Source organism: Psilocybe cubensis, chromosome 4 (genome assembly GCF_017499595.1).
Source record: "Psilocybe cubensis strain MGC-MH-2018 chromosome 4, whole genome shotgun sequence".
NCBI classification, from domain to species: domain Eukaryota; kingdom Fungi; phylum Basidiomycota; class Agaricomycetes; order Agaricales; family Agrocybaceae; genus Psilocybe; species Psilocybe cubensis.
Window position 1 is genome coordinate 1,734,142 of NC_063002.1, and position 25,664 is coordinate 1,759,805.

The 25,664-nt window shown below is 46.2% G+C and overlaps 12 protein-coding genes across 12 annotated transcripts; 8 read left to right on the forward strand and 4 right to left on the reverse strand.

Annotated features, from left to right (window-relative positions):
* Positions 1 to 231: 231 nt before the first annotated feature.
* Positions 232 to 3,589, reverse strand: JR316_0004713 (ABC-transporter-regulating transcription factor; the record flags this gene model as incomplete). Its single annotated transcript, XM_047890477.1, has 7 exons — positions 232 to 956; positions 1,018 to 2,110; positions 2,173 to 2,332; positions 2,391 to 2,629; positions 2,691 to 3,207; positions 3,266 to 3,376; positions 3,450 to 3,589. The coding sequence occupies 7 exons, from the start codon at positions 3,587 to 3,589 to the stop codon at positions 232 to 234; spliced, it is 2,985 nt and encodes a 994-aa protein (XP_047750238.1).
* A 1,290-nt stretch (positions 3,590 to 4,879) lies between these two features.
* JR316_0004714 (Polyadenylate-binding protein 2-B) lies at positions 4,880 to 6,652 on the forward strand (the record flags this gene model as incomplete). The annotated part of the gene is made up of 6 exons (XM_047890478.1): positions 4,880 to 4,963; positions 5,028 to 5,201; positions 5,255 to 5,361; positions 5,419 to 5,506; positions 5,669 to 5,710; positions 6,068 to 6,652. 6 exons carry the CDS (start codon positions 4,880 to 4,882, stop codon positions 6,650 to 6,652), a joined length of 1,080 nt encoding a protein of 359 aa, XP_047750239.1.
* A 347-nt stretch (positions 6,653 to 6,999) lies between these two features.
* JR316_0004715 (uncharacterized protein) lies at positions 7,000 to 8,871 on the forward strand (the record flags this gene model as incomplete). The annotated part of the gene is made up of 7 exons (XM_047890479.1): positions 7,000 to 7,191; positions 7,329 to 7,368; positions 7,433 to 7,635; positions 7,686 to 7,776; positions 7,834 to 7,964; positions 8,020 to 8,075; positions 8,142 to 8,871. The coding sequence occupies 7 exons, from the start codon at positions 7,000 to 7,002 to the stop codon at positions 8,869 to 8,871; spliced, it is 1,443 nt and encodes a 480-aa protein (XP_047750240.1).
* A 134-nt stretch (positions 8,872 to 9,005) lies between these two features.
* Positions 9,006 to 11,544, reverse strand: JR316_0004716 (Aspartate--tRNA ligase, mitochondrial; the record flags this gene model as incomplete). The annotated part of the gene is made up of 13 exons (XM_047890480.1): positions 9,006 to 9,172; positions 9,229 to 9,313; positions 9,383 to 9,493; positions 9,551 to 9,729; positions 9,781 to 9,841; positions 9,903 to 10,073; positions 10,133 to 10,279; positions 10,342 to 10,380; positions 10,526 to 10,902; positions 10,962 to 11,076; positions 11,130 to 11,231; positions 11,287 to 11,464; positions 11,522 to 11,544. The coding sequence occupies 13 exons, from the start codon at positions 11,542 to 11,544 to the stop codon at positions 9,006 to 9,008; spliced, it is 1,755 nt and encodes a 584-aa protein (XP_047750241.1).
* Positions 11,545 to 11,893: 349 nt separating this feature from the next.
* JR316_0004717 (uncharacterized protein) lies at positions 11,894 to 12,780 on the forward strand (the record flags this gene model as incomplete). Its single annotated transcript, XM_047890481.1, has 2 exons — positions 11,894 to 12,668; positions 12,722 to 12,780. The coding sequence occupies 2 exons, from the start codon at positions 11,894 to 11,896 to the stop codon at positions 12,778 to 12,780; spliced, it is 834 nt and encodes a 277-aa protein (XP_047750242.1).
* An 803-nt stretch (positions 12,781 to 13,583) lies between these two features.
* Positions 13,584 to 15,303, forward strand: JR316_0004718 (putative DNA-directed RNA polymerase III subunit rpc6; the record flags this gene model as incomplete). Its single annotated transcript, XM_047890482.1, has 7 exons — positions 13,584 to 13,652; positions 13,704 to 13,858; positions 13,911 to 13,975; positions 14,027 to 14,139; positions 14,191 to 14,334; positions 14,391 to 14,576; positions 14,626 to 15,303. 7 exons carry the CDS (start codon positions 13,584 to 13,586, stop codon positions 15,301 to 15,303), a joined length of 1,410 nt encoding a protein of 469 aa, XP_047750243.1.
* Positions 15,304 to 15,359: 56 nt separating this feature from the next.
* JR316_0004719 (4'-phosphopantetheinyl transferase pptA) lies at positions 15,360 to 16,351 on the reverse strand (the record flags this gene model as incomplete). Its single annotated transcript, XM_047890483.1, has 4 exons — positions 15,360 to 15,731; positions 15,781 to 15,960; positions 16,015 to 16,118; positions 16,300 to 16,351. The coding sequence occupies 4 exons, from the start codon at positions 16,349 to 16,351 to the stop codon at positions 15,360 to 15,362; spliced, it is 708 nt and encodes a 235-aa protein (XP_047750244.1).
* An 815-nt stretch (positions 16,352 to 17,166) lies between these two features.
* JR316_0004720 (uncharacterized protein) lies at positions 17,167 to 17,955 on the forward strand (the record flags this gene model as incomplete). Its single annotated transcript, XM_047890484.1, has 5 exons — positions 17,167 to 17,226; positions 17,290 to 17,354; positions 17,407 to 17,642; positions 17,695 to 17,760; positions 17,816 to 17,955. The coding sequence occupies 5 exons, from the start codon at positions 17,167 to 17,169 to the stop codon at positions 17,953 to 17,955; spliced, it is 567 nt and encodes a 188-aa protein (XP_047750245.1).
* A 76-nt stretch (positions 17,956 to 18,031) lies between these two features.
* On the reverse strand, positions 18,032 to 18,700 carry JR316_0004721 (Negative cofactor 2 complex subunit beta; the record flags this gene model as incomplete). Its single annotated transcript, XM_047890485.1, has 4 exons — positions 18,032 to 18,151; positions 18,203 to 18,271; positions 18,324 to 18,418; positions 18,610 to 18,700. The coding sequence occupies 4 exons, from the start codon at positions 18,698 to 18,700 to the stop codon at positions 18,032 to 18,034; spliced, it is 375 nt and encodes a 124-aa protein (XP_047750246.1).
* A 143-nt stretch (positions 18,701 to 18,843) lies between these two features.
* JR316_0004722 (Small nuclear ribonucleoprotein F) lies at positions 18,844 to 19,308 on the forward strand (the record flags this gene model as incomplete). Its single annotated transcript, XM_047890486.1, has 4 exons — positions 18,844 to 18,852; positions 18,903 to 19,028; positions 19,080 to 19,144; positions 19,281 to 19,308. 4 exons carry the CDS (start codon positions 18,844 to 18,846, stop codon positions 19,306 to 19,308), a joined length of 228 nt encoding a protein of 75 aa, XP_047750247.1.
* A 392-nt stretch (positions 19,309 to 19,700) lies between these two features.
* Positions 19,701 to 20,386, forward strand: JR316_0004723 (uncharacterized protein; the record flags this gene model as incomplete). The annotated part of the gene is made up of 3 exons (XM_047890487.1): positions 19,701 to 19,893; positions 20,104 to 20,136; positions 20,202 to 20,386. The coding sequence occupies 3 exons, from the start codon at positions 19,701 to 19,703 to the stop codon at positions 20,384 to 20,386; spliced, it is 411 nt and encodes a 136-aa protein (XP_047750248.1).
* A 3,015-nt stretch (positions 20,387 to 23,401) lies between these two features.
* JR316_0004724 (Inner kinetochore subunit cnp3) lies at positions 23,402 to 25,440 on the forward strand (the record flags this gene model as incomplete). Its single annotated transcript, XM_047890488.1, has 6 exons — positions 23,402 to 23,693; positions 23,752 to 24,372; positions 24,440 to 24,781; positions 24,836 to 24,996; positions 25,054 to 25,144; positions 25,202 to 25,440. The coding sequence occupies 6 exons, from the start codon at positions 23,402 to 23,404 to the stop codon at positions 25,438 to 25,440; spliced, it is 1,746 nt and encodes a 581-aa protein (XP_047750249.1).
* Positions 25,441 to 25,664: the final 224 nt, after the last annotated feature.

Sequence of the window (25,664 nt, forward strand, 5' to 3'; positions counted from 1 at the left end):
TAGGGCCAATATGACTGGCATAAATAGAATCTATTGGGTTTGTTAAATGTGGGGTCGTAAGTAGATAGAGCAGATTAATGCGTAGAATGATCAAAGTCGTAAGTTAAAACAGAAAACATGACATGACGGTGGGTTGTACAGAAGAAGCATATAAGGCTACAAGAAAAGGGGCATACTATAAGATATATGATGTAGTCCAGGTTAATGTGGAAAGCCGAAGGTATGGAATTTTCAGGTCTGGTGATGCACAGTATCGTGAAGCTCGTGATGGGTATCGCCAAGGGTAAAAGGTAGGTCTGGGTCATACCCAAACGCTCCTGGATCGTAAACCTGCCATAATGAATCTTGTTCGGCAGTCCCATATCCACTGGGATTGTAATTTCGTATATAGTCGAGGCCGCGAAAGGGTAGACCGACAGCAGCAAAAGTAGACGACGGCGGTGTAGTTGACAAGCCACCCATTCCACCGTTTAGGTCGGCATTGAGATCATAAGCCCCATAACCTTCAAGGCCAGAAGTGTAATTGCCAAATGAATTGCCATAAAGAGATTGATCTGGAGAATTAGAACCAAACATTTGCTGATCGCTATTTCCATTCCACTGCTGAAGATTAGATTGGCTCAAAGCACTAGGCTGGACTCCAAATTCAAATTCATATCGATGGGGAGACGGTAGTTGCGCAGGTGATAGAGGCGAAGTGAAGTGATAGGTGTTCGCGTTGGCAGATAGTCGAGGGCTAGGGTCCTGGTTCTGCGTTTGATCTGAAGCAGCATGAGCAGGAGTCGTTGCCGGTGACGGTAAATTGACGGATGCTGGGGAGCTGTGAGTACTGGAACCTGCCCGAGGAGCTGCTGCCGGACTTGAAAACGATTGATAATATGGGCTAGGGCCTGATCGATCAAGGGCGTCTGTGTCGTCGTGGCCGCGCTTGCGGGAAGAGGATCTTGCCCTCTGACCTAAAGGGTTCCAAATACCAATTTAAAGCAGCGTTTGAAGAGATGTTACGCGACCACTTACCGCCATCTACTCGATAGGGAGATACAGCTGCCAAACGCCTGTTTGAGCCAGTACCAGCAGTATCACGAGACAGGGTCCTTCTCGATCTTCCTTTGACAACCCGGCCCGTAGAAGGACCTCCTGTTGAACCCGTCGCAATAGTCACAGAGCGGCGACGTTCATGTGAGGATGTTGTGGGCGTAGTTGTAGGCATAGCGTGAGCAGACGTAGGCACTGCAGCTTGTGAGTTTGTTTGCCCTCCAGACCGATCTTTGGGTCCTTTTGCTATAGCTTCGGTTGCAGTATTGATAAGATCAGTGAGAAGCTCTTTACATTTGCGAGCTCCTGGCCATTGTCCCTCCCACGACTCTAATGCTGTCAGAGTGCTCTTTGCTTCTTCCATGGCAGCATTAGCAGCACGTTGCTCTGAAGCATGCATTGCATACAACAAAACAATCACCGCTGAGCTAAATAGATGTTGGATAAAGAACGCCAGATGATGGGAAGGCGGTACAACATGTTTCATAGAAGGCGCAAGCCGAATGCAAGAGCGGGCTGAAGAAACAGCCTTGACAGTTGATTTCGGTGTGACGGGCTGATCCCGTTTTACTGGCAAAAGGTTGCGATGAAGGGTTGTGAGAACCGAGTAGTAATGGCTGCAGAGCACGGCGCCCATAGACACCTGCTCTTCGGTTTCCGATTGAGACTTGAAGACCGCAGGTAATTCGTCGCACCACTTCGTCAGTTCTGCGTCAAGGGATTCCACAGTCTTCTGAAGGTCTGCCTTGCGTTCTGGTTCTAGGTGATCTTTGCATACATCAAGTGCGTAAACTTGTCTCAGCACGCGACCTCCAATTTCGTAAAGTTTGATGAGTGCGACAGTGCCCGTCATAAGTGAGGGTTGCCGTTGCGTCATTGGGGCTCCTGTGAAATATTCGGGGAGATGTTCATCATCGATTTCTACTGGGAGCTCAGCATCGCAATCGGAATCGTTGATACCAAGCGGTCGGCCAAGGGCAAGAGCCAGCATGCGGTCCAGAGTATACACACCCCACCATATCTTCCGTCGTGTCTCTTTCTCGACAGGAGATACAGCAAGGCGCCGAGGTGAGCGCTGCGCAATGTGTGATATAAAATGAACATCAGGGGACGTGTAGATATAAATGTAGTTCTTACATGTAGCCCTAAGTCCTGTCCGGCCCGAACAGCCTGACCAATCAAAATCCATGCTTGGGGAAGGCAATTGACCGAGCATAAGAAGGATGACATCAAAATGAAGCATTGAACATGGGCGACTTGAATGTTCGGGTGACTGATGTACTGCAGAATAAGAGCCCTGTCAAAACAAGCAGCGATGAGAAAGGGGCGTCCTGAATTAGAGTCAAAAGAAGTACCGTTCATAATAGACCATCCCCATTCCACCATCATCATGACGCTCTGTCGCCAAACGGGAGTCTGAGACTAAGTTGGCTGCACAAGCAAAGACGGCAAAAACTAGAGAAAGAAAAGCGGTCTCGGCGCGAATGACATCAAGGTCATGTTGATTATCCATGATGTGCGCAAACTTCCGAAGAAAATAAGGCTTGTCGACGACAGGCATGAGGAAATGGAACCGCGAAAAATATGCTGCAACCTAGGCGATATGAAATTAAATTTGATTTTGATGAACAAAATACCTTATGGCAGGGACTTACAAGTTTTTCTGCTAGATCGCGGTCAGGGAATTCAACTTCCTCGGGACCGGGTAGTGCGTGTATTTTGCCAAAAAACACAGATGCAGGAAAATAGAGTTTATTTACGCTTGGGCCGGGAGCTTGAGGATCTTCTTCCATAGGCGATATTCGATGCAGAGGAGATGAGGTGAGCGCTCTAAAGGATTGGATAAGAGACATGGTGGATGACCCTCCAATCCATCGCATGTGGCCATATTCATCAAGGGCAAGCTGTCCAAACAGCTCGCTGACCTCATCTTCTGATTTGGCAATGGGCGAAGGGGTAGAAGATGATTCCGGCGGTGAAACCTTTGGGGCAATAGAACGCAACAAGGCCGCAGCAGGTGACAGAGCTTCTGGATTTATGGATTCAGGAAGAGTGGCTGGTGCAGAGCCATTAGGGGAAGGGGCCGTTGGCATGTGCTGCTCGAGGGCGGGGGCGATTTGAGAGAAGAGCGACTCCATGTGAAGCAATCGGGCTTCCAATTCCTGGACGTAGCTTGACAACGGAACACAAGCTTGAGCCATGCTGGACAAGAACACGAAGGGGGACTCACTGTCTGCTCAACGCGGCCCTATCTTTGGTCTGCAACCAAGTACACTGGGAACCCGACGTTGCACACTGAGAGCATGTTGGCTCGCACCCATCACACTTGATCTTCTTGCGCCTAAAGAAATAGGAGAGAAAAAAGTCAAAAAGTGGGTCGGGGTGCGATGGAGGAGAGAGGAATGGTATGATACCTGCAGCTCTCACAGGCACGCCAGACCCGCCTCCGCTGCAACTGGAGGGGCTTTGCCGCTGCATCCTCAGTCATCGGGTCATCTTCTGGTCGTTTCTTCTTGGATGGGGCCATAGATGAGGATTCCTCGCCTTTGGCCATTGTGTGCGAGAGGGTTGTTGGTGGTGAATGAGATGAGACAAACTCGAGCGATTCGCCCAAAAGGTCCAAGCTAATAGTAAAGCAGACCACGTGATGCTATCAAATCGGACCGCGAGTCTTCCTCGAAGTGTGCGCAGATTAAAAAGGCGTGCTATGCAACTCTATCTCCCAGCTTTTATACAGAACACATATCGGCCAGGGATCCAATAATTGCCGTCCTCGTGGCTGTCATCGACTGCCTAATGACATCGTGGGGCTGTGGCTTCTCTGGCCTCTGTAAAAAAGCTCGGCGGGTCAATTCCTCCCATGGCAATATTTTAGTTGCAAGTGCACAGTAAGGATTGGCCTGTTTCCGATTGCTCTCATTCACTTCTGCATATGGGCGAAATATCCCCTGGCAATCGATCTAGTTTTCGTTTCATGGCCCCTCACCGACTGTCTGTGGCTTGAATGATCAGGCCTCGACCATTCAGCGCCCGAGAAATTATTCATGTTATTGATAAGATATATTTCGCTCGGATTAAATTGCACTTTTTCGGAATGTGCTAAATTTGAGTAGAAGTGAAAGGAGGAGAAGGTGACAGAATATCCGAGTTATCTGATATTCCGTGGGTGCGTAGGGCTTTGGCGGGTGGTCAGGAAAGACCAAGTGAAGGTCACGAGAAATGACCGGATTCGAAGTGAGACACGCAAAGCGCGAGTCGTGAGGAAACGAAAGCGAGGAGAAAGGTTTAGCCGCCAAAGGCCTGAGCGCTTGGATCGAACCACGTGGAAATCGCAAACGAGAACCAACGGTGGCAGTACCAAACACTGGAAAAAGGAAAGAAAAGGGAGAGGAGGGTGGGCTCAAAAGAAAAATCGGAGGCGAGTCGAGGGGAAAGACGAGATGAGACTGGACGAGTCTGAAGACGAGCCGGTAGGGGAGAAAAATACGAGGACAACTTTTATTATATAGATGTACAGAAATTAAAGAATCAACAGAAGAGACTGGGGAGGTATGACAGGTGAGACCTGACAAGTGTCAGGTTCAGGAACCGGAAGACGTTAAGACGATCATTAAAACAGAGAAGACAAAACTCAAATAAGCAATCGTCATCCTCGCTGCTATCTTATCCATAGATGAGTGCTACGCACTCATCGTGGATTGAGCTATTGTGAGAGTCGCGTATTCATTGGCTGCTGGGCCTCGCCGGATCCGGTAATTTCTACTTCACGCACGTGATCTTATTTGTTGCAAAGCCTCGCAAATGGCTGCACCAAACAAATACTTGTCGCTCATATTCAAACGCCATGACGGACGCTGAGGTCACTCAACCAACGACACATGAGAACACGGAGCCCACGATAGAAGATGGAGACGATGAAGAATCAAACGTGCGCATGCTCTCTGTTCATAAATTACCTTTAACGCGTTCGTTGACGTCTACAACCCATGTAGGAAATTCTTCTTATGAAACAAAGAGTCGCCGAAATGGAGAGGGAGGCCACCAAGCTACGAGAGCTACAGGCTGCCGCAGCTGAGCAGGCGAACTCGGCAGAAGAATCCGCCTCCGCTATGGAAACAGATGAAGACAAGGCTGGTGCTGATAGCAGGAGTATTTATGTTGGAAACGTGAGTATGTACTTGGTATCCTGTGGGATTTTCTTTTTTACGTTCCTTCTTAGGTGGACTATGGTGCAACTCCGGAAGAAATTCAGGGACACTTTCAGGCTTGTGGGACCATCAACCGAGTCACTATTCTTTGCGATAAATTCACCGGCCATCCTAAAGGGTGTGTTGTGCAGTCAGATTACTATTGACGTATGATTTTAACTCTTTTGCAATCTAGCTATGCATATGTGGAGTTTTCAGAGCCGGAACACATAGACGCTGCCGTTGCTCTAGATAACTCTCTTTTCAGAGGGAGACTTATCAAGGTGAGCAAGAGCACTTTAATTCTCGCCGTCAGATTTTGATTGGCTGTCAATTGAGGTCACCGCAAAACGAACCAACGTCCCCGGCTTTGGTCGCGGAAGAGGTCGAGGACGGCCGGGGTACAGGGGGGGCTACAGAGGTTACGCGGGCTACAGTCCTTATAGAGGAAGCCGAGGCAGGCGAGTTTGGTTCAATTTTTCTTCATGGTTGGTTCTTATCTATTTGATAGAGCAAGAGGTCGCGGATTCTAAACATTTGGGAGTATCTTGCTCGGTCTCGGCTTTTGTCATCGCGCACTCTGTCTTTTTTGTCGATCCTAGTCTAGTAACACTTTCCACACTCTTTTTATTTTTTCTTTTGCTGTACGATACCAATCCAAAATTCAGGACTCGAGCATACACTACCATAATGCAAATTCATTTTTTTCCAATAGCTTTCTTGTAGCTTTCCACGCTAATTTCATTCTGCGCGTAAAGGTAAAATGCTGATACTCTGGCACGCCGTTGGACGCTCGTCTACCAGACGCGCGCGTCTGAATGTATTATGTAATCCAAAATAAAAAGTCGTCCACGCGAAACCTGACGCCGAATGTAGCGCTGCTGCATCCGACTGCCATGTTCTCCAACTTCTGCCGTGGGTCTGTCAGACTCATGTCTACAAGCACAAAATCTGCGGCTTCGCAAACTGTATCTGCAGTATACCCATTCTCCAAAACTGCCTTGACCCTTACCCGACCAGAATACGCGAGAACAACACCTGCACTGAACAAAGGCAAAGGTTTAATGGACCATCTGCGGAATTCACTATACACCCCCGAAAAATACGCAATGATGAAATCTCTGTTCTCCAGAAAGTCGTCGAGCCAGCTCCGCGTCGGCAGCATCGTCACTGTGCTTTCGGAACAGGCACCAACTACATTTACGGGCGTGCTAATCGCCATTCGACGACGAGGACCAGACACGTCGATCCGAGTGCGGAATATCTTGCAAAGGACAGGGACCGAGATGCAGTTTTTCCCCAATTCGCCACACCTCAAGGAGATCAAGGTGGTGAGGCAACCACCAGGGGGTCGTATGAGAAGAGCCAAACTGTTCTATCTGCGGGATTCACCAGACAAGATGACAGGACTTGCTGGAGGCAAGAATTAGTTGGTGAGCTCTGCACTCGTCTGCTCTGTCTGTTTCCTGACATCTCCCCGCGCACTGTCTATGTAGAGATGTTGGGACTGGCCTGGTTGAATTACATTCCCACTTGATTTTTATAATACATTGTAATTTATGTGTGAGCCTTGAGCAGCTAATGTAAGAAATACGGTGCTGCAAGCCTTTTGTCGGCGTTGGTTGAGTTGGTTATTCATTTCTGAAACTGCGGAGATGGAAAGTGTTACCGAAACGGAATGCCGAAAGCAGACATATTATCAATTACAAGCCTAGAATAGAGCAAGAGACACGGTGCAGCCTCGTTACTGCGTTACTCCCATATCCTTTCCCTCAACATGGCTCCAGGACGTCCTCGTTCGCTACGGGCGCTTACATTCGGCTCGGCTAAACGTGAAATGTCTCCTGGTCCACCTTCACCAACGTTCTCTGATGCGACCCATGCATCTGCTATGAACTTTGGCCCCAATGGTCCTTCCAAGATCATTACTCGCGGTCACCTGAAAGCAAGCCTTCAAGCATATGAAGACGTAAGCATTTAGAACAACTCGTGTCAAGGGCTTTAGATACCTATGTATGTCTAATGTCGCGGTCTCTGTGTCTCACCATCTTTAGCTTGTCAATAACTGCGCCGCATATCGTACTGCGCTTATCGCTTTATCCAAAGCGACAGCAGGATTCGCGGACTCGATGGAAAGATGCAGTGGGTAAGTTGTATTTGATGCGGTCAGGTCAACTGGGTACCATTCTTTTGTTGTCTTTAGGTTGAAGGGCCCAAGCTACGAGTCAGGGACTCGATTGCAAGCGGCGTCAGGAGTCCACCATCTAATGGGAAACCTTTGGCTTGTTTTGGCACGTATATCCCTTTAGAGATTGTCATCAAGGATGCTAATGTCTTTCAGTCGGAAACCCTGGATAAGAACTTTGAAAAGCCACTGCGACAACAACTGGAGAACTACAGGGATGTTGTAAACGTATGTTCCCGAGTTCAAAGGTCATTCACACTTCACTCAAACATACACAGGAACGATCTCAAAGGTATGAGCGCGCCTTAAGGGAACGGAGCCGAATTATTCGGGAGACAGAAACGCGAAGTATGAATCGAAAAGAGCGAAGTATGTTCGATGCCTTGCTTTGATTGCACAATTGATTGAGGCGAGTTTGTTTTATAGATCTAAAGAATTTCCGAGAGGCTTTAGCTGTTCTCCAAAACCAAGTTGATCAATTAGACCAATTAAAGGCATCTCACTATCAGGAAATCATCGAACATGAAGAAGAAGTTTGGAACGTCGTTCAAAACAAAGTAGGTACCTTAATGACTGCAAATCAATGTATTTCTTTTTATGACAAATTTTCAGATATGTGTTGTCGTTCGCTCTGAGATGGACGTTTTCGACCGTTTCACATCTAAAGCGTATGTGGTTTCATGATGTCATATTGCACTGCAGCGACTGATATAGGTGAATGCTCCTCTTTATAGTTCGGACCCTATCATCGAGCCGATGTTACAGTCGGTCCCTGACCCCTTCGATTCTTATGGCCCACCTCCAGCAGAAGATCAAATATTTAGTATCCTTGCGCCCTTGGACATCATGACAACGGCGACCTCTTCCACCGCTAGCCCAATGACTGGTAGCACTCCGGAACGAGACACCCTGTCCTCTCTACCTTCATCCGCCACCATGAAAATTACGTCTTGGCTTCCTGGCGCAAATGGTTCCAATTACACACCAGAATCTCAATCGGCTGAATGGGCCACCGTCCCGTCTCCCTCAAGCTCCGCCACTCCATCACGTTCGACTTCTCCCATACCTTCGTCATCTCCTCCAAGTGTATCTAGCCGTAGGCATTCTGTGCCGGCTGTGCATCGCAAAACTGAATCTAAACTAAGATCGGTTCTGTCCGTTATAGAGGAGGCCAAGCCGCGCCCACAAACTGAAGAAAGAGCACTTTCGGGACCTTCGCCCCTTCCATCCGTGTTGACAAATATCTCTGCGCCACAGAATCCCGATACCACCCCTGTTGACGTTGGCTGGAATTTTACATATGGCCAGTCCAATTATGACCATAGTGGGGGTCAATTGACCCCTCGATACTCAACGCTATTCTCACAATCTTCTCCACCATCTCTACCAGATTCACCCCCGACTCAAACTTTGGAGCGACATGGTCATGATGGCCAAACACATGCAGAGTCTGTTACAACATAGCACAATTGTGCAAGTCTAGCTTATATTTGTATTGATTATTAGTAGTTAGTATCTTCTATGGACATTATCGTTTACTACTATCTGATTAAATCTAACTCGATCAATCAAGATGATCCCAGGAAAGCGTTTTGCCATTAAGCTGACGTCTGTCTTGGCATTATACCGTATTCTTCCAAAGCTTCGCGGCTAACAGCGGCTGGGCTCTTGAACAAAAGGTCAGTCCCTGAAGCCGACTTGGGAAAGGCAATAACATCGCGTATTGATTGGGTCTTGCAAAGGATGGCCATGATGCGATCCAGACCTTGTCGGGGATAATGATTAGAACAAAGATGGACAAAAGCAAATAAATCGGAATACCTAGCGCAATGCCACCATGTGGAGGGGCGCCGCATTGAAGGGCATGCAGGAGTTGTTGGAAAGGATGTTTTTCTTCGTCAGTCAGCTGAGGATCCCCGATGCGTCAGTGAGCGGAAAAAGACCAAGTACTGATGGCACAATCAATCAAACGCACCCCCAGGATAGTTGTAAATATGTAATCCTGCATTTTAGCGTCGTGGACCCGGACCGAGCCTCCACCAATTTCGACCCCATTCAAGACGAGATCATAATGCTGCCCGCGAACCTAGAGGGCAACAGTAAAGACAAAGGAATGTAGCGAAGATTAAAAGAATGTTATTACGTTTTCCGCCTCCCCGCGATACAGGGCGCCGATATCCTCCCACATTGGTGCTGTAAAAGGATGATGTGAGCTACTCCATCGGCCATGGGCCAGATGATCCTTGTCTGCATCGTCCCGAGTAAATAAAGGGAACTCGGTTATCCATAGGAAGTGCGGGTCTTTGGTGATGACAAACTCTCCTAGAGAACATTATTCTTCCTTCAATCTACGGAACTTGAGCGGAAACCAACCTCGTACTTGAGCTTGTTCACAGATTTGTAGCCTGACTCTGCCGAGAGAAGTGGACCCACCCTTGTCAAAGAAAGAGTTAAAAAATAGATATTCTCATGGTGGGTATAGTTGTAAAACGTACCGTCGGACGACGGGGCCTATAGCTAAGCCATATATCATCTCCTGGCTTCAGATTGAGGGCCTTGTTCACCGTCACAAGGTCCGTGGGAGCAATGTTAGAATATACATGAGAAATGGCCTTGCTGTTGGAAAGCCATGTTTCTCGATTGGCTTCTGTAAGGGTAATGTGTTCCTGGGTAGATTTTGTTGAGAATTTGGCCATCAGAACCGAGTGTGGGTGTGCGTACTCACGATGTTGGTGTCTGCTTCTGGTGCTAAGGCCCGTGAAGCTTTTATGAAGTCCGAATCAGTAGACTTTCTAACCACAATGCATTCAAGTATTGAATCCGTTAATGGAGATGTCTGATTAGCGTGTAAAACATCACTAATATTGATGATCTAGGAAAAGGAAACGGGTGGTCAGGAAGTATAACCTCGAGGCAGATATTCAATCAGCACACCTCAAGTCCGAATCGAGTGTCAGGTTTATCAGAACCGAACTAAAAATAAATGTGTGTAATTAGCCAAGATATTGGGGGATAGGTTGTCATTGCCACTTGCGCGTGTCATTGCTTCATGGTAGCTCATAACTTTGAAACTATCTGCAAGCTGTATGCCTTCTACATCTTTCCAGATAGCTCGCACCAAGTCTTCGGCTATCTGGCGAACTTCAAGGCCGCCGATCCGCCAGACGTTTGAACTTTTTTCGACAAGATCGGAAACTTGATTTTCACCCCAAGAGACAAAGGCCATCTCAAGATCGACCTGGGTAAACTCGGGCTGCCTGTCTTTGCGACCGTCTTCATCTCGGAAACATTTTGCGATCTGGAAGTATTTATCGACGCCTCCAGAACATATAAGGAGCTGTTTCGGTTGCTGAGGCGATTGAGACAATGCGTAGAAGACTGGATCTGCATTCCCGACGTCCGGAGCTGCGACCGCCGACCGAGCGGGGACAAGAAATTCACGCGCGCCTTCAGGCGAAGATCTGAGAAGAACAGGAGTCTCGACTTCGGTAAAACCTGAGGTAAAGAATTAATGAGCGAGAGAAAAAAGTGGCTGAAAAGCACTGGACCTTGACCGTGAAGCACGTTGCGAATTATATGAGTTACTTGACTGCGTTTCTTGAGATTGTCTGACAAGACGGTACGCCTCAAATCTAGATATCGGTACCGTGCACGGAGCTCTTCATTTGGCTGGAGCGAAGATGAATAGAGAGGGCGAGGGATCCGAGGGAAAAGAAACTTGCCAGATTATGGATATTGGAGGGAAGAAAGGGCATACACTGTTCATTTGCAGGGTTTAGAAGAACGACCTTGTCGACATCGACATCAATAGAACCGGTAGGGCCCTGTATAGTTGACGTCAGACACACTTTCAGACTTGATTAAAATAAGACGACTGACAGGTTTCCGAGCATGGACAGGCCGCAGCACAACATTGCCCTCTATTAGGACTGTGGATTCCACGGGTATCTGAGAAAGCTCTGCCCAAGAAGAACCACGGAGATGGTCCACGAGAAGCTGAGTGGACCCATAGGAGTCCTTTAGATGGAAAAAAGACTTGTGTATGGTCTTTACTTTGCTTGAAACGAGAAAAGATATGAGAAAGAGGAGGAGAAGGAGATAATTTGGTAATCACCGCTCGGGAAGTAACCAGCCCATTAAAATAACACGCTGGCCAACATTGCTGGCAGACAAGGAGCCACAAGAATGGGTACGAGACGGATATGGAGCTGAAGGAGAACTGTCGAGGAGAGAGACTTGTCAGACGAAAAAGAGCTGCTGACCAGAATGGGCGAGGGAACGAGAAAAAGATATAGCGGGACGAAAGCTGTGTGTGGTGCCATAAGCTCTAGCAAAGGAGAACATGGGAGTTGAGAGAGAAAAAGGCGAATATTGCTTTAGTCGGAAGAGGGGACCCTGCTGAAAAGGCACATGGCCGCACGGCGATCAATCCTCCAGCGCACATATATAGCCGACCGCGATTGACCAAAGAGCAACCTGCCTCGCCATGTCCCTCCAACAACTCCCGACAGAGCTCCTCGACGCCGTCGCCCTCCAGCTCGCCCCCACCGACCTCGCTGCCCTCTCCCGAGTCGCCCCCGTCTTCTACCACGTCGCCCAGCGTCGTCTCTACAGGCATCTCCGTCTCGACTCGTCCTCTCTCACATGCGTCTTCACTCTCGCCAGCTGTCCCCACATCGCAAGTCATGTACGCTCTTTTGAGATCAGGCTCTCGCCCCAGTCTACCCTGCTGGCTGCCTTTTATCGTCGTCTCGCACTCGCAATCGCAAACATGGAAGAGCTCACTTCCCTCGTCCTCGCCGTCGACCAGGCAGCCAGCTGGATCCTCCGCACTCCTCCCCATCCCCGTCTGCGTCGCTTTTCCTCTTCCTTTCATCTCGACCACCATCTCGCCCACTTTCTCTCAAAGACAGACGCGCTTCTCGAGCTACACTTAGACCCGCCCCATGACTCTCTTTCTCCAGTCGCGCCTCTCCAGCACGGCGCGTTGCCCCTTCTCAATCAGTTCACCGGCCCTTCTCAGGCCGCCCAGCTCCTCGTCCCAGGCAGACCCGTCGAACACATCCATCTCAATTCCGGTGATCTCACAGAAGACCTGGCAGAAACTCTCGCGAGATCGACCGTGCCTATCACTGAGCTTCTCGCTACAACTACCTCTCACTCCGTGTCCTTGATCGGCACTTTGACAAGATGTATGGAGCAGCTTGTCCATCTCAGGTTGGTCACAACCTACAATTTCTCGGATGCCCCCGATGCTGTACGTGGATCTATTCTTCTTACCTTCCTGTCTTTGTCTCATCCTTTTTCTCTTTAGACCTACTTTTCAAACATTGCAAACGCCCTAACGTCCCTTCCTCACTTGCAAAGCTGTGAAATCTGGGGGATCCATTGGATTTCTTCCAACAAGGGCATTCAAGATCCAGCAAGGGTTTGGGAATCTGAAGCATTCAATAACATACCCCCAAATAATCTCTTGACCAATGGCCAATTTTTAGACGACCTCTATTCCGATTTCTCATATGCATACTAACCAACAAACCCCTGCGCTTTATTATACTCTAAATTCCCCCCAAAATAATAATACATAGATTTTTTTATACTTATTACCCTTATTCCTTTAGATACAACGGAGCACCTACTCTTTCTACATTTATTGTATTTATTGCCATCGATGGGCAAAAACGCCGGATAAATCTAAAATTTTACCTAGAAGACAATAAATGGGGTCCTAATACTATCGGCGGGGAAACAACGACTTGAGAACAAGGGTCATAATGAACCTGACTAGAACAAACTTTTAAAGCTCGCACGCATGTGCAAGTTTGACGGCATTCAGAATCCTGCAGGATCAATTGAGTCGCAGATTGTCAAGGGTCGACCCATGCGACGCCCACATGTCCCCCAAAAATGATGCAGGGTTGTAAAGGCTTTGAGAGGTATTGTTGCAAGTAGAAATTGAAATTCACCCCATATAGTAGGACTATTAAAAGACAGTAAAAGATACGAGCAAGGGATGCCTATGCTAGTGAAAGAAGAACACTTTCGGCGGTCATAGTTCGACCTCGAAGACTGTAAAGTGAAAAACGGCATTCACCGAGCTTACGTAGTTGATCCATCACGTGGTGCACTTCTGCTGATCTCTTGACGCCAATATCGCATACCATCCAAAAGCTTCCATGAGTAAACGACCTCCTAACGAACAAGAGAGTCGCTTGCATCAAGCGGCTCTCGCGTCCTCTAAAAAGGTGCTTCAACATACACGCAACTTGTCTCCAACACTAACATCTTTCCAAAAGGAACTCACTGCTCGACAGGCGGAATCAATCATCCCCGACCCGGCTGCTCGACAGCAAGCTCTTAATTTTCTGCTGGGAGTGGGTCTTCTCAAAGGATTGACAAATTCGTCGGGCCAATTGTCATTCAGAGCTGTGAGCAAGGAGGAAATTGTCGCGTGAGTCTGTTGTTTGATGATTTACCAATCCAATTTAATTTTAAATTGATAGGACCAAAGGTCTGACTGGTGAAGAGAATCTGGTCCTGAGCCATATCAAAAGTTCTGGGAACGAAGGTATTTTACAAACATCTTTTACCCCCCGGTTTTACTCATTGAAGGCCATAGGAATCTGGACGAAACACTTGAAAGCTAAAACTAGCCTTCATCAGACCGTCATTGAAAGATGTCTGAAGACACTAACCCAGAAACGACTCATAAAGCGTGTACCCTCAGTGCAGGTATACACCATTGCTTCAGATATGGAACACCTGTATTAACGGTTTCCATAGCATATCACAAGGAAAATTTATATGTTGGAGGGGATCGAGCCCTCTATATCACTGACAGGTGGCCCCTGGTACACGGACAATGAATTAGATACAGAATTTATCCAAAATTTAACCGAGGCATGCTATAAATTAATCAGCGATATCGTGCGTTCACTTTCTTCTATTACTGCTTCACCTTGTCGACTATCCATTTTATTCAGAGCTTCCCGAAGCGCAGAAATGGCTCTGAAAATGCTCTCTACCCTATCTCAAACGCGCCACGATATCCCACAGCCGAAAATATCAGGCATTCTCTTCGAAAGGCACGACTTACAGAAACGGATCTGAGTGTGGAACACGTTGAAATGCTTCTCAATGTTCTCATCTTGGATGGTAAAATTGAAAAGGTTTGAAGAACAATTATTCTTTTCAGTCGTATCTCATGTTGGCAAGTAGATCCCCGCATTTGGAAGTGCGCTGTGGAACTCTGAAGCAATCGGTGATGGCGACTCGGGCGACGAAGAAAAATCATCTCGCAAGAAGAAACGCAAAAAGCGAGACGATGACTCTGACGATGAAGACCTAAAGACGAAGAAAAAACGCAAGAAGTTGGCTATATCTGACGACGAAATCGAATCTTCAGACGAAGAAAGTAGCAAGAAGAAGAAGAAGAAGAAAAAGTCCAAAACAAAATCAACTGACTCTGATTCCGACTCTGAAACCGAGAAAAAGAAGAAAAAGAAAAAGAAAAGGGCCCATTCATCAAGCTCTGAAAGTTCGTCCGAGGATGAAGCCCGCCATCGAAAAAAGAGCAAGAAAAAGCAGAAACACGTCTCTGAGAGCGAATCGTCTTCAGAGGACACTGATTCAGAATCACGCAGAAAAAAGCACAAATCCTCGAAGCGCTCAGAAACTCCAAACGCGGATTTTGACGCGTTTGATACCAGTTCTGGTGGTTCCGTTTATCGTGCTTTGAAGGAACATGTGGCCTCTATAGGCTTGCTGGAGTCCCCTTGTGGACTTTGCCCGTCCTTCGAGTTCTGTAAACAGGATGGACCTGTGAATCCCAAGGAATGTGTATACTATGGGGATTGGTTAGCTGCGCGGACAATAGTAAATAACGAAGATTCGTGATCGAAACACGTAAAATATTAGCTTGTCGTTGAGTCTATTTCTTCTTTCATTTTGTACTAGGTTTTTAACAGACCAACAGCCATCTCGGTGAATTGAACAGCACCGTAAACCTTGAACCATTCTGGATTGTGAACATTGTACGTGACTTCCGTCTTCGTGTCTCCAACGTACTCCGCAACTACGCATTGGTATAAATCTTCCCCATCTTGGACATTGAACATGTTGAATTGCCATCCTTCTGGTTCTTTGCCATCAACACAGATCCTTCTTGCAACAACATCGAATTCTATTCGCCGAAAATCAAAACCAAGGCCAATTCCCAGAGCTTTAGTATAGGCCTCCTTCAAAGTCCACATCCAAAAAAAACGTTTTAATTTCTCCGTCTCTGGTATTACGGCCTTCAATTGAACATGCTCAAGAGTGGTTAACTATCAAATATATTTAGATGTAAACATAAGGGCTATTTGCTCTCCTCACCTGATCGCCGACTGTGTGCACAAACGAATCAAATGTTTCTCTTCCTGGAATTCTAACCTTCATGACGTCTATTCCAACGTTATATGCAGGCTGATTGATTATCCCCGGTGCAAACGCCATTGCGACTAGGTTATTGTCATGCGTGATATTATATGCCAGGGGCGGATTGGTTTGAGATTTCTGAAGATTAAGAAATTGTCAGTCCTGTATTTTTCTTTCGTACATAAAACGTACAATATATGGTTTCCCTTCCGGCGTAGTCGCAAACTTCATTTCGTCAACGGATATGCCCTTTCCTTTGAGCAACACTCTGACCAGAAGCCGTCCGATTAAGGTACCTTTCGTACAATAAGGTTCGGTAGGTGCAATTAGTATGGTATTTGCTCACGACATGCGTCTACCCTGTGGTAGAATCGTTTTATACGTGTTTGACTCTCTACGTCAACCAATGTCAGACCGTTTTTGTACAACTTTTGAAAATGAATTGTCAAATAAAATTCTCGATAGCAAAGGTGATACCTACATCATCATTGAAAAGATTTGGCGTGTATATGACTGCCCAAATTTCCATCTATGAGTGAAAGACGCCGTTGTACCAGGACAGAGATGGAGAAGGAGATTAGAATGTGAGAGTCTGATCTGGATCATATGGCAGTAGAGGAAGTCGGATGATCTGAAGTTGCATGTAGTTATTAGCAACCTGTTTGATATCACATCATCATCAACTTATCCGATTCCATACCCATTGACTTCAGTCGTCTAAAACTAGTCTGGGAGGGCGATGGCTGCGTCAAATGGCTGCAAAAAATTTGTAACTTTAGGAATGTTTATTATCGATGAATTTGTTTTCATGGACGAAGAAGGCCAACCCACTGGCCGTACAGTGGAGCCGCAGGGAAGCCCACTATTTGTTGCGATAAATCCTTTCTTGACACACCTCCTTTATATAGATTGGAGGAGGGGGCACCTATGCTGCTATCGGTGCTCGTATTTGGTACCCATCTTCCAGTTTGATTAATTCAAGTCATTTTTCGAAACGGATTTGCTTCTAGGTTACCTCCTTCAGATGTCGGAATGATCGTCGACGAAGGATATGATTTCCCAGAAACAATCAAGCAGAAACTCATAAGCTACGGAGAAAGGATGTGGATGTTCAGGAAACAGCCTCATCTTGGAACTACGCGTGCTATCAATTCCTATAAAGGAGAACTTCGAGGGTGACTATGGCTTTCGTTTCGCGTGAGATGTAAGGAACCGCTGATCAACAGCAGGTTCGAATACAAAACTCCTCGACTGCGTTTAACACCGAAGGATCTTTTAGCAACAGAACTGGAAAAACCGAAAATTCTGCATTTTATTTGTTCGCCGTCGCGAGCATCTGAAATAATGTCAGAGGCCAAGTTACAATCGGGCTGGGATCCTATCACGGTCTATGAACCCATCCCTGTTCGCGTTCACTTCAAACTTTGACCGCCCTTCAGGCTCACTTAAACTCTATCGTGTCGCCAGGACCGCTGCATTCCAGAAGAGTTGCCAGCATTGAAGAAAGTCCTGCCTTCAATATCAATATTAAGGTTGGTTTGGGTCAGTATTTAATGGAAGTGCTAACACTACAGTATTGGTCAGCCCAAACGCAGATGAGGCTCTCTCTCTTCTGTCATCTCCCTTGCCGGCGTCCAAAGACATAATCGAGAAAGCAGCGGATGACTTTTTGGACATCGGTATCGGAAAGGATGGCTCTGGCTGGATTGTGATCAGGAGCGGGGCAATGGGGGCATACGTAAAATGTAAAAAAAACAAAGGAGTTTGGGTTGACGCCTTTTGGGAAGCTACAGACGTAGAAAAAGTCATCGACGTTACCGGTAATCTTTTCCTGGACAATTGAGCCGACTACTATTTCTAAAAAAGAACTAGGCGCAGGTAATAGTTTCCTTGGAGGGTTCGCAGCCGGCCTGGTGCTATCTGAAGACGTTTATCAAGGTGTGTTCTTCCTTGTTCTTTGGGAAAGATATTGACTGAATGTGTCTTGGTTAAGCCACATTGTACGGGACCGTGTCGGCATCCTTTACAATCGAGCAAGAAGGTCTACCCTCGATATCGTATCTGCCATCAGGGATTGCCATTTGGAACGGAGACGACCCCATGAGAAGGCTTGAAGTGTTGAAGCAGCGTTAAAAGAAACACCATTAGATTGATACACATGCTTTGCATTTACGATGAATACAGAAATAAAGATATAATGTCACCATGCTTACTGCTGCCCATTATTATACCTTGCCCTACTCTGTGCAAACAACTCTTCTTGGGCAGCAGCCAGCTCCTCTTCCGTCATTCCAGACTTTTCGAATTTGGAGACCTTTTTCTCTCGGTCCTGAAAGAAAGCAATTAGTAAGCTTCAATTGCGGAATAGGTATGTGTGAACCTTTTGCTGCTGCTTGTGATCTTTCAGCACGCTTTCAACTTCTGGTGCAAAAGTCGTGAATCCGAGACGCTACAATAGCAGTATGAGGCGACATTCCAGGAGACATGCAATTTGCTCGCACCGTCAAAGCAGTAATGATATGCTCAGGCGCTATTGTTTTCTTATTCTCCTGTTCACATATCTCGTTCGCCTCTGATGATATCAGATGAATGAATTCTGTACCACGATGTGAGAAACCAAGGGGGTCGTAAGCAATCCATCAATGTTCACCTACACAACACTCTATAACTAAATCTCGCGTCTCTTTCGCGCACACCACGTCGTTGGGCAGAAGTTCTGACGAAAATGATCGTAGGCGACAATTAACCTGTATGTACCCAAGAATGATTGATCCAACGTGAACTCACCAGCTATCATCTTGGCTACAGTAGCCTTTGGAAGAGACAGATCGTCATCAGTGGGTGCTCCACCTCCAGAATGTCCTTCTCTGTCGGACATATTAGTCTCGAGGTTGGAGTTGGTAAAGAAGAAAAAGGGAGGGATGGGTTGGTCAACTTGAATGGAAGGGTTTTTGAAAGAAACATGGAGAGCCGTTGTTGGTGTCACTTTTAGAAGTCCGCACGTGTTCTCTTCCAACCACCATGGCCTCTGTAAGTTTCGCGTCGTTCTGTTGGTCGATTTTCTCTCACTATGCTGCAAGGTCAACCCTGTCAATCCCAAACCCTTTTTGCAAGAGCTCACTGGGAAGCCCGTATACGTACGACTAAAATGGGGGCTTGAATACAAAGGGTTCCTTGTTAGCACTGATGGGTACATGAATCTCCAGGTGATCGTCCCGGACATTGTCATCAGAGCGTCTGCTCATTTTCCCCAATAGCTTGCAAACACGGAAGAATATCAGGATGGAAAGTCAAATGGTGCTCTGGGCGAAGTCTTCATCCGGTATGTTTAATGCACCACGAAGCTATAATCTATCCGCATTGACTCTCTTCTCAGGTGTAATAATGTTCTCTATATCATGAGTACATTTTCTTGCTCCCAAGGTCCAGGCTTATCAACATGTATCTGTTTTTTACAGGGAGGCTCCTTCAGAATCGGCAGATTAGGATAGCATTGCCGTTATAGAGTCACCCAACGTCAGTCACCGTCAAACTTGATCGGCATGAGCGCACTCAGTGACGGTTTACCTGCAAGAAGGAAATATATGTGCTTCGTTTGTAATACTATGTATATCCAGCGTCGCCTATTGCGCAAAAAATGGTGCTATCATTTAAAAAGGCCATTCATTTTGTCAAGACACATTCTTTCCTTTGGCTGCATGCACAGCCACAAAATAGTTCATGCGCCGCTTCAATTTTTTTCTTTCTGCGAGTCATTTTGACCTGTTTTCACCCATCATCACAACCTCCACTACAGTCTACCATCACTGCATTTACTTACTTGGTTCCTCTCCATCCCGAAACTATAAAGATCTACCGTCGAGTTATCTGTGCTCACAATGGCGAAATCACTCAGGTCGAAGACGAAACGTTCCTTCCGCCAGAAAAAAAGAGAATCCGGAGAATACGCTGCAGCGGCAGCTGGCCGCCTTCACAGGCTCAACTCAAAGCTATTACAAGTAACGAAGAAAGACACAGATGGGGGCAGGCTCGAAACTGAGGATGTTGAGGCAAACGAAGATGGGATTCCAGGTTGGTGTTGGTTTGCGACTTTTGGCCTTCTAGATCCGAACGACATTACGTCGGAAGGATTGTACAACTTGTGTCTTGATAACTGCGAGTACACACCTTCCTATCTTTGATACCGCCGGACTGCCCGACTAGAGGATTTTTTTGATGATTCTGTTCACGATTTCATCGCGGATAGACAATCATTAACTCTTTACCTGTCTCTGTTTCTAGCTCCGGAACTGGATGATTCAATGGATCAACCAGGTGACTTTTCCTCGTCCTTTGACCCCTGTTCCTCTTATTTATGTTTCATATCCAATGACACCCAGAATCTATGGCGGTCGACTCAGAATCTTCGTCAAAACGCATTTCTACACATGGACCTCGAGGCTCAAGAAGAGAGGAATGGCGGAAATCGAAAGGCATGCCTGCCAGAGCGACACCGCACGGAATGAACCGACAGGGTACTGTTGCAGCGAAAAGAAAAGCAGGTCGCTCCAAGAGAAGGCGTTGATATGCTTATACGTTATACCCACTTCTTATGTATCACCACCATGCAAAATCATTCCTGCCATTACACGAACACAAGAGGAGAGCGGAAAAAGCCATTGTATACTATTTAATTATATAATGGTAAGTTTTTTGCGGAATTTTTCGCATTCTGTGTCACAGTTGAAGCCACAAATCCAGAAGCTCGATGGTTGACTAGAACAAGAGCTTACGTCGCCCATGGCTATGTTCCTGGAAACTCGTAGGATCCTTTATCATCCTTGTCGATGTCTGCCATTGCTTCCGGATCTGTGTACTTTGCCGACTGCATATCTGTGCATGAAGTCACGTCGTGTCCCTCACTTTTCATATACTGTGTGCTTGTTCCGGTCCTTTAGGTTTCATTAGAATGTTTACATTAGTATGTTGGAGCCGCTCTTACCCAAATTCCGCCATTGTTATATGTTCTGTAGTCACTCTAATTTCCTGACGCGGAAGAGATATTTTGTTTGATTTGAGATGGGGTCCTGTGTGCCGTGTACCAACAGGGTTATTCCCAGCCATGGCCGCCGATATGGAATGAACGTAGACTTCACTTGAATTGAAGTCTAGTAGCCTGGTGACAGCTCGGCAAGCTGCGATTGACCTGATTAATGGAATTGATAAAATGAATTCTATTGGTTTACACAAATGCTCACGTTATAGTTGCTGCTGGGATCTGTGAAAATATATAAATGAGATGAACAGATGATGCTCAAGGAAACCCATACAGTGCCAATGCTAAGAGGAATAATAAGCAAAGAATGAGAGTTTTGAAAAGAGGTACTCACACGTTCATAGGCGCTGACCAAATGACATAGTTAAATTAACGTTGTGCATGTTCAAAACAAGGCCTGACATACTGTTCAGGTTCAAAACATTGAGGACCTAGGACATTACTGTCAGAAACAGGACTCGAGGTGGGATTAGAGCTACAAGACGCACAGCGGGGACGCAATTAGTTGAAAATGAGAGAAGGAAATAAACCAGCCCGTCTTGGAAAAGCAATTTCCAGAGGTCGGTTCGTGCGGAATGACGCCCCAACAGTGCAACGGCTGTAAATGAGAGAATGGTAAAGTCAAATCCCATGGCTACAATATCAGTACCTGAAGTAAATGTTGAGTGGACCGAACTTACTAAAGAAGAAGGTCGTGTTTAGCATGGACGGATTAGTCTGTACGACCACACAAGCTTTGACAACAGGATCCCATTGTGAAACCACAATAAACATTGTCCTGTAGAGCAGAGCCCAGTGTGCCAAACACAAAATGCCAAGAACAGCGACAACGGATCGACGACGTTCCCATAACGCTATTCTGTTAAGGATATAAGTCGAAAAGATCGAATATAGACAGTCAGACAAGCATACGTTCGCAACATAAGGGACGTAGAGGCGCAAAGAATAGCCATGTTTCCTGTCCACTACAGCAATAGTATGTCGGTTGAACAATAACATTGCAAGTCATTAAAGTCGCCTACTGAATTAAAAGTGTAAAGCGCCTGATCGCATTAGAAAACTGTTCGACTGCACTCTGTTCCCCAGTCAGATACATACATGACAATTTATCTGATATATAATTGGGTCAGCGAAGTAGGAACACAGTGATGAATGTAACTACCTCTTCCGCTATTGAAAACGATGTTATCCTGAATGATTGAAAGATCCGTGTCAAAGCTTTGATTTAAAATGAAAAGACAGAGAAGGGTTCGTGGTTCGTAGAGATGCACAGACTTACATCCCCAGAAATGCCAAAAGCATACAATATCGGCAAAGAAAGAAAAATGCTAGGGGCATTTTTCAGATAACATGCAGAAAACGAGTGAACGGATTTACTCTAAAAAGAGCGTCTGTAAGAAACTTTAGTTTATAGTGGAGGGTGCATACCAATGGCCACCGAAACTTGCGACGTCTAGTTACCAAAGACCATTCGAAGTCCAAAGTCATGAACAGTTCCCATACATAGGCACCAAAAAGCGCAAAAACAAGCTTGAGGAAAATATCTGACGTGAATGCGTATGAGGCATTGTCGGTATGTAACACGGCCACAGGTATTCAAGGCAAATTACCTGAGTCCTTTGCAATTTCGTTCTTCGTATTCCAGGCAACCATGTATACACCAGCAATTAGGGAAGAAAGAAACAGCTTTTAACTTTCAAATGAGCACCTGTATTTAAGTAGTCACACAATGTGTACACCAAATGGTTTACGCATTTAAAAAATTCCATTATAGCTTTCCCTTCCATACCATAGGGCCCCGATTGTTAGCATAATTTCATATTAGCTTTGGAACCTGCGGGGACTTGTCATAATAACGTACGAGCATTCTTGGTCACTCTACAAAGCCCTGCCGACCTGAGATATTGAGCTAGAACTAAGAAGCGTGTCATTGATGTCCAAGTACGGGCATTGACTCAGCCTACTAAACATCTATAAATCGACATCAGAGCTTAGCAAACGGACAAGAGTAATCAGTTCCTTACCGAAATGTCTTCGCACTATAATTGCCTCAGCGATACTCTCCAAGATACAGCCGAGGATTCGGACTTAACACGCTAAGTGTATAAATTCGAATCCACGTACAAATCATTAGCAAAGCTGTTTGACCTATACTTCAAGGGCGGCTTAAGTGTGCGTCAAGAAATCACACAAACAACGTGGGTCGAAAACCAATGGGTCGCGATATTGTAGCACTATCGAACTGTTACACTTCGATATGAGTGTATATCGGGAAGAACGCAAAGTTCGCGGATTAAAGAAGCAACCCAGTCCAATAGCATTTGGTTAAGGGCAAAGCAAACGTAAGTACTACAACTTGGCAAGTTTCCAGAGTCGTACTGTCGTCTTCCAAACACGTGATGAATTCAGGTCGTCGCCAAACAGGAGCAAGCGCGTCGAAAACGCGTGCCATGCATGATTCCCACGACCATAACAAATCTACTCTCAATCAACCAACATCCGACTCCCCATTAATTCCCGTCTCAATACGCTTCATCGCTATATATGCCGACATCTTCACGCAAGAGCAGTGTTGGTGGGGCACGACGCGGCTTGCAAAAAGCACATATACCCTATAGAGGTGATAATCCTGAAGTTGGAAAGAAGACTGGAATTTCTGTTGCACATGTCGAGCGCAAGTCCGATGGGTTTGAACCATTCGACGAACTCATCCAACAGATAGATGGACGGACTCCTCCCAGGCCGAAGGCAAAGCGAAAGCAGAGCATTTCTACTGTATATCGAAAGGACGATGATTATGACGATGAAGACGGGGAGCAATCTATGCAGCTGGATAGTAAGTTCCGATTTGGGAAGAAATACATACTTGCGAAACCTAAACAATAATGGCTTAGGTCCAGTAAGACATTTAGTGAATCTGCGCCCACCAACGACACCAACAGCATCAGGGCGCAGCCGAACATCTATACGTCCGGTGGCACGAACGTCCGATGTAGACTTTGACCGCATCCCGTCCCCCCATCTCCCTAATTCAACGCGTCGTGGTGCGGGTCATGCTGGACCTGGTCCATCTAGTCTCCGTCATTCTGCTCATGATTTAGAGCCTGAACCACAATCGCAATCGGAATCGCAATCGGACAATGAACCCGCCGGAGATTATACCGGAGAAGCAGGTTACGACAACAACAACGACGACGACGACGACGACGCACAGCATGACAACTTTGATGACCATGGTCAACGATTAAGTCCAAAAAGTCGGCGTGGTCCTAGGCAATCAAATTTCAGTGCCATCGAAGAAGAAGACGAAGAGGAAGCGGCGGATCTTAATCCTGATCCTGAGGGAGTTGAGGATGAGATAGCACAAGGTTTGAAAGATGTTGATTTGGATATGGAAAGTTCAGCAGAAGATTCTGAACCTGAACCTGAACCTCCTATGAAGAAAAGGAAAGTTGTGGAGGAAAGGAAGACAGCACCTACGAAGACACAGACAAGGTCAAAGAAGGAGAATCGTCGTCTGTATCAATTTCCTGCGTTTAACTGTCCATCATTGACTGAATACAACGGCCTTGACTCATATAGCTCATCGAGAAGGTGTCAGACGTAGTCAACGTGAACATATCCGGCCGCTCGAATATTGGCGGGGCGAAAAGGTCGTTTATGGGAGAACCACACACTCAGGGCCCGTTCTGGTTCCTCCCATCAAGGAAATCCTTCGAATACCAAAGGAGGACGCTCTACCCCTCGGCGCCAAACGAAAACGAGGTTCAACCCGACCGCGTAGTAGAAGCCGAGCTGTCGACCACCACGAGAACTCAATCCCCCCTGCGTTGGCAGTTCACAACCCTGAAGAAGGGTGGGATGATGACACCTCCGCCATTTGTACTGTTCTTCACTTTACAACCAAAGATGAAGTTGAGAGACGTTAGTAGTGTTTCTACTATTGGGATCGATATTAATGTTCACTTTTTCGCACAGGAATTGCATGGACGGCGAAAATGGTTGAACCACGTATGGCAGCTGACAAAAATTGGTCATTCGATAAGATTTTTGGCGACGATGATTTCATTGCTGCAGGGCAATTGATCATACCTCCTCGCGGACGCAAACCCAGTAAAGCTGCTAAAGACAATACTTATGTTAGTACTACACCAATTGAAGTGTATCCTATATTTGAATATTTTTATTTTTTTTAGGTTTTTTATGTCATTGAAGGCGCAGTCAACTTCAAGATTCACCAAACTTCAATGATCCTCGCTACAGGGGGTATGTTTATGGTACCACGAGGTTTATCATTTTTTCGCTCTGTTCAAGTCTCGATAAAAGAATAACGAATGTTATTAGGAAACACATATCTCATCGAAAATATTTCAGAACGTAATGCTCGACTCTTCTTTACACAAGCTCGAAAAGTTGCAATGAATAGCGATGAAAAGACAGCGAAAGCCGAACACATCGCTGAAATGCAGAGGCGAAAATCCCTAATGCGATCCTCAAGTGCTGGAGCACCCTCTATACACTCTACCAAGACACCAGGGAATCCTCGTGCGGCTTCGATGGCGACCTTCCCTCCCAGGTCTTGATCTGGACATGGATACATGGCTTTAAGGACTTCAGTCACTGGGTGTAAAGTTTCAAGTGATAGTAATAATTATGATGTATCGTAAACTCGACACCCCTTTTATCCGATGCAGATTTAAACAATTTAAAAGCTTATGTCGGAATTGTGGTCCTGATATTAGTTGCCCGAACAGTTAAGTCGGAATGCTTTCGAATACTTTGATCTTTGAGGTAAGGCTTACGTAAC